We start from the raw sequence: 6,248 nt of genomic DNA, 5'->3' as shown, positions 1-6,248 counted from the left end.
CATTGAGGAGGCAACAACAATTTCTGTGGATCCAGAGTCACATGTAGGCCAGACCAGATAAGGAAGCCGGATTTCCTTCCCTAATGCATATTCACAAACCAAGTGATTTTCACAACAACCAACCGGGGCTATTTGATCATTATTAGACAAATTTTGTTTTTAGAATTTCAGAATTATTGAATTCAAACTTCACCATCTGCCATGGTGGGATTCAAACCCATGACCCCAGAACCACCATGCTTTCTCAAAAAATGATTATGTGGACATCAATTGTCAATAATTTGTAGGACTGAGACTGGAGGGAAGAAACAGACTTAATCTTCTCAAAAGATTCAACAGCAAAGAATTGAGCCAAATTAGGAGTTTGAGAGTTTTGATTTGCAACTGTAGATATTTGCAATAGATCAGCATTTAGTTTTTAATATAAAATTGCATTGATTCACTTGTGAACTGATAACTGTGTTAAACTGGATAGGCGTGGAAATTATTATTTTTTGATGCTGCTTAGATTATTGTTGTGAACCTAGCTGATGGTACAAGTCAGATACCCAGATGAAATTTGGGTTGATAGGTCATCTTTAAAAAAGCAATTAGTTAATATGGTCATCAGTCAGAGCACATGAGACTGCAGAATTTCTTTAACAGGACAAAACCTTTTATTGCACACAAAGAATTAAAAAACACAATATGAAACATAATTAGAAAGATCTTAAAACTTACAGCAAAACAAAGTTTCAACCGGCTTCCTGACACTATTACATAAATACTCAAATCCATTAAAAATTTGACATTGAAAGGTAATTTCAAATTCTATGAACTGATTCACTTTTTTTTGTTTGTCAACTGTGGGCTCTGCTTACATGAATACTCACAAAACCAATGGCTTCGACTTTCTCAACTTTTAATTAATTGCAGATTTATAACCAAATACTCCTGGTTCAAAAAGTGTTCAATTTAAAAGCTGAGGTAACTTTGTCCTTGAATGCTTTGAAAATCTCCCTTTCTAAAATAGAACTGACTTCTGATCCCAATCCAGTTTATGAATTGCCCTAAAATGTTCAGTTACTAGGTTTTTTAAACTCAAATCAATCCTTGATTATTCCCAACTGAAAACAAAGTAGTAGGTTGAATAAACATTGAAGACTGTCATAAATACCCAGTGCAAATATTTTATTCCATTTACAGTCCGTGCTCACGGACACATACTGGATTAGGGAACTATTCTGGAAGGACAGTCCTACAGAGAAACTCCCTTCACAAAAGTAACTATTTTGAAATTCAAACTCTTAAACTAATATATACCCTACATATATCACACACTTTTCATAAAAACTACAAAGATGCTAAAAGGTTTGGCAAACAGCATATACATATTTCTAGACAAATGTGAGCTAATTGCCTTATGGGTAAAGACAAAACTCCCAGTTTTGTTTGCATTCATGAAATCCAAGGCAGGCAGTTCCTGCTAGATGCTACCAAGAAGGAGAATAACAACTGAATTTGGATTTTGGAGGAACACTCCTTATTCTACTTTGAAGTAACTGGTCACCATGTTCCCCCTCATTCTTCCCTTCACAATTACTGCCGTTCTGGATTCCAACTTTGGTTCTGCCCTAATTTCTCTCCACTGAAGTCAATCTGCACAGCCCAAGTCCTTGATCTCAACTTCCAATCTGCAACCTGGAAACCTATGTTTTTGTCTCAATTTGATCATCTTTCTGAATATCTCCTTTTGTGACCTAGAGTCAAATTAAACTTGAAACACTCCTGTTAAGCTACTTGAGCCTTTTAGTACATTAAAGATACTATTTAAAGGCAAATTGCTACTCTCTCTCTCTCTCTCTCTGTTTAGGTACAACCACAAAGAGGGTATTGATAAACCTGGTCTTCTACTAGATTATTTTATGAGTATTTTTCAAGTATTGTGCTTGTCTGATGTTTCCTGTTTCAGTAAATGAGCAGGCCTGCTATCATTGGGAAAATTATAAGTTGATATTAAACCTGGTTAATCAATCTACTTTATGAATGAAATATGTGGCTATCAAGTCCAGAAACAGGACTTATATCTAAGTTTTTGTGCTGGGGTAAGGACGCTGACAATGCACTACAAAAACTCCTAAGTTAATACTCTAAGTGAATTATGAAAGGTAACCCTGAAATGGGACTATCCAATAAGTAACATTTGCTTACATTCTCAGGGGCTTCATTCAGCATTCCAGTCATTTCTTCATACATGTCACACGTAAGCATTCAGTTTGAGAAAACTAGCCAGTGTAACTGAGCTATACCTGGTGAGTCTGAAGTTCAAATGCTCCATCTGAAGTTCAAATGCCCTGAAGAAGGGCTTATGCCCGAAACGTCGATTCTCCTGCTCCTTTGATGCTGTCTGACTTGCTGCGCTTTTCCAGCAACACATTTTTAAGTTCTAATGCCTTAGCCTTTTCTGAGCTAAGGCAATGATTGCTATGCTATAAGCCACCCTGAGCAAAGAAAAATGAAAATGGGCCAAGATTTCCACTCAGTAATGATAGCTGAAAAAATGTCTGTGAATGTCAGGGCAATTTGTTCTCAACTGGAGTAGTTGATATCAAATGTCTACCCTCAAACACTAAAATTGATCACTGAAATAGTCATCAGTGTCTATATAATTGAACCTCAGGTGGACTAATTTGCACTTCTCAGGAGCCTCCCCCTAATGTAGCCATACATAAATCACAAAATTTATCATTGTCTCAAATGCATCATGCTTAGCCTTCAGCAAACTGAGGGAAAGAGAGTTTAAAGCTCTGAGACTAAGATCATGGTTTATTTGGCTACAATGATCCCCACACTCTTGCACCCTTTAGAGGTTTGAACATCCTGCAGCTGGCACATCAAAATCACTGGAGATGTTCTACCACTGTTGGCTTTGCAAGATTTTCCAAATCTCATAGCAAGAAAGATGGTCAACAGTAGCATCCACTGCAAAGTAAACTTGCTCAGTACTGAGGTGATAATTACACAAAACTGACTCTGTTGGTTGGAACTTGCAGCTTGTGTTCATGATGCCAAGCTCCCAAAGCAATTGCTCTACTTGATGTTCTGTCATATGTTGAGTTATGAGAGACTCTTGCTTTTGATTGATTGAGAAAACAGAGATCATCTTAGAAGAAACACATCAAAGGATTTTACTGCAAGTGTGTAGAGCTGAAGTCAAGATGTCAGGAGTTCACAAGTATCTTAACAACTCAAATTCTGAGAGGTTAAAGCAAAACCTGTTAAGCATGTGGCAGAATCTGCAAACTTTAATCGGGTCAGAATGGATATATTTCTGGGGTGACTACAATGATTGTGTTCACAAGGAAAGTCAATTAATAATTTATGCTTCAGACACCACATCATCTACTGGAATATAGTCACCACCTGCAGTTGTTTCATCAGCCCATGTATGCAGGAGACTGTATTGACAGGGGTCATGCTCCAATTTAGTGAACATATTAATGCCAGAGATCATTCTCCAGTCCCTTCTGGTAGGCAAGCGGATTTTCTTCACTTCACTTTGCTGTGCAATAAACCCAAAGAACTTCTTGATGTGATTCGAAGCATAGAGTTGAGAATGTTTTTTAGCCGTCTCCTGAAAGAGTGAACTTTCATTTTCTAGGTACTGTGCCCAGTAGTTTAGGTGCACAAAACTGAGTGGAGAACAATATCTTGGAATGCAAAAAGTCAGAAAAGCAATGATAGTCACAGAAGCAATTAAAATCCATCCAGCCACCTACGATTAGAAATGAAAAAATTGTGATAAATACACAAATTATATGAAAATCTTTGCAGTCAATTCCATGAACATGATTTTTATCTAACTTAATTATTGCACAACTGATATACAGTAATCAGATCCAGTTGAAATTAGGTGATACATTAAATGACATTAATTTGAGTGTCCCTTGGACACTCAGGCTAATTTTGAATTTGTGCTACAGTATGTAACAAGTGATAGCAAGTTGGTAGCCAGTTTTAGAACTTCCTTGATTTTTATTCCAATTCAAATTAATGCCCTTAATCTTTTAATTACAAATAATCGGTGATGTCAATCATTTCATTTCATTTAATCCCATACTCACTATAACCTGTCTCTCTCTGAATTGCCCGTAGTCTGTTCACTTTGGTCTAACCCTGAATATTTTATTGACAAGGATGCTGCTGTTGGACTCTTAGCATACTCCACCTAGGAGAGGTTAAGTATTAACTCTCTCACTTATTTTTATCTTGCTCTGGACCATAACTATCAAGGCATTGTTTCCAGGACTATCACTGACATAATCTCCATAGGAGATCTACCCTCCACAACCTCCACCTTGTAGTCACCAAACAGTCTGTTTCTACCTCCTTCGAAGTATCCAAACACAATTCTGTCCTGGTTGACACATTGCATCAGCCTGTTCCTGCTGCACTGAACTCAAGACTGAAAGAAATGAGTTTTTTTTTCTCCTATCCAGTCTCCATCCACACACAGTCTCCCTCTGTTCTCTTCCAACACACTTTCCAAAATGTCCAATTTCCTGGCTCTAGCATATCTGCCTTACTATAGAAACCCAATTCCTCCGCACATACATTCCTCCTCCTCCTTCTGCAGAACAGCCTGAGTGACCTTCACTGTCTGTTTGAACAAAGGTCCAACAGTCCAGGTCACCACCAGGCTCCTGGATCAGTGTGAATTTGTTTTCTCAATTTCTCCCTCAATTTGTCTCACTAATGCCAAATGAAAGGTATTCTTCTGGTAAGGGTATTCGTGTCCTAGTTATGTGGGGTATGTGAAATATTCCCAAAAGCGGGAAAACACCTAACGTTCTCGGTTGACTTTATATTAATATTCTAATAATACACCAACTTCCACCACGACCTGGGCAGTATTCCCTCTCACCCGAGGAAGTGTAGCCTACTGCCGTCCACAGCCCACTCTATCGCTGACCCAATTCTGCGCGAATCCTTCTCTTCCGTCCCCTCCCTTGCCCTCACGTTGCCCGCCTTCAGTCTCCTCGTCAAAGGATCATCCCTGGGTTCAGAAAAATAGGTTGGAATTCATTAAAGTAAAAAAAATGCTTCCTCATTTGTATGAAAGGCTCGTTATCATTACATAATCAGACTAGATTTGCTAAATGCGACAAATGCAACTTTGATGTCTGGTAAACAAATATAAATTTAAATTATTTTAGAGACACGAAAACACACAGCTCCTTTCATTGCTAGAATTAACATTTCAGTGGTTCACTCGCGTCAAAAACACAAATCACTGGTACAGCCGCACATACCTGGGACTGATACAGAAGAATCCGATTGCCTTCATTTCTTATTTCGCTGATATTTCGTATCTCCTTAATGCTCACTTTCAGACAGGGAAATCGAGCGAGAATATCCCTCCGCTCACGGAGGGTGATGTTTTGGAACACATTCCAGCTGCTCACTGACAAAAACTCACTCATGCCGCACTGATAATACAAGCCATTTAACAGTGTGACTGCCACCCAAGTCACTGGAGCGATGACAGCTGTTCCCGTTACACTGAACATGACATAGCAGATTAGTTTGAAATTATTAAGCTTCATGTTGGCTCCACCTCTAAAACTCATGATTAATTTCCAGGTCAGATCATTAAAAGCATATCCAAGAATCAACAGGACCAGTGCGGGGACTCCAATAAAAGCCAGGGCATAGTATAGATTCAATCTTGCCTTGCATGGACAATTGAAGGTGAAGAACGAAAATGCTTGTTGACTAAAAATTGTTGTCAGTGCGATTACTGCATGCAGAGTCAACCTCTCCTTGCCTTTCCAAAATGTCAGGAGATTACTAATCGACATTTTAAAAACTTTGGCTTTCCTCTCCTTTTTTAGATTAGATTCCCTACAGCTGCTACACGAGTAGGTGAGATTTGCTTTGTCTTGTCTTCAGGAATGAGATGGGAAACGCAACGAGTTCAGTTTCTTTGCAAGGCGCGGTGTCACTTCCTTGGTGGAAATATCTCATTTCCTTCTCATGACTATTACAAGATATTTTGCAATTAGTAGAGAACAGGGAATATGTTAGTTCGTCTTCATCCTTTTTGAGAGTTATTTGAGTTTCTAGCCACTGACTGCTTTGCTGGTGAAATGACTTTCCAACTTCTAATTCAAATTCAAGTGTGATTCTAGACAACTAAGAGAATCCACTGGAGAATGAAGCTCAGTTTAGAATCATTACAAGCTCATTTTGAGATGTCTCATTTGTCA

The 6,248-nt window shown here is 38.4% G+C and overlaps 1 protein-coding gene across 1 annotated transcript; it reads right to left on the bottom strand.

Moving 5' to 3' along the window:
- Positions 1 to 741: 741 nt before the first annotated feature.
- Positions 742 to 5,912, bottom strand: LOC132805809 (calcium homeostasis modulator protein 4-like). Its single transcript, XM_060821094.1, has 2 exons — positions 5,292 to 5,912; positions 742 to 3,754 (listed from the first exon to the last, which is right to left on the bottom strand). The coding sequence occupies exons 1-2, from the start codon at positions 5,838 to 5,840 to the stop codon at positions 3,359 to 3,361; spliced, it is 945 nt and encodes a 314-aa protein (XP_060677077.1). The 5' UTR covers positions 5,841 to 5,912; the 3' UTR covers positions 742 to 3,358.
- Between the last annotated feature and the right edge of the window lie 336 nt (positions 5,913 to 6,248).

The sequence above is a fragment of the Hemiscyllium ocellatum genome, chromosome 3 (genome assembly GCF_020745735.1).
Source record: "Hemiscyllium ocellatum isolate sHemOce1 chromosome 3, sHemOce1.pat.X.cur, whole genome shotgun sequence".
Lineage (NCBI taxonomy): Eukaryota > Metazoa > Chordata > Chondrichthyes > Orectolobiformes > Hemiscylliidae > Hemiscyllium > Hemiscyllium ocellatum.
This window is presented reverse-complemented; position numbering and strand designations above follow the sequence as displayed.

Bases quoted from the DNA above. Each gene is read 5' to 3' on its own strand.
- LOC132805809 (XM_060821094.1), bottom strand. From the start codon at position 5,840: ATGTCGATTAGTAATCTCCTGACATTTTGGAAAGGCAAGGAGAGGTTG. The intron at 3,755-5,291 runs GTATGTGCGGCT...TTCTAATCGTAG, and splicing joins TTCTTCTGTATCAGTCCCAG to GTGGCTGGATGGATTTTAAT.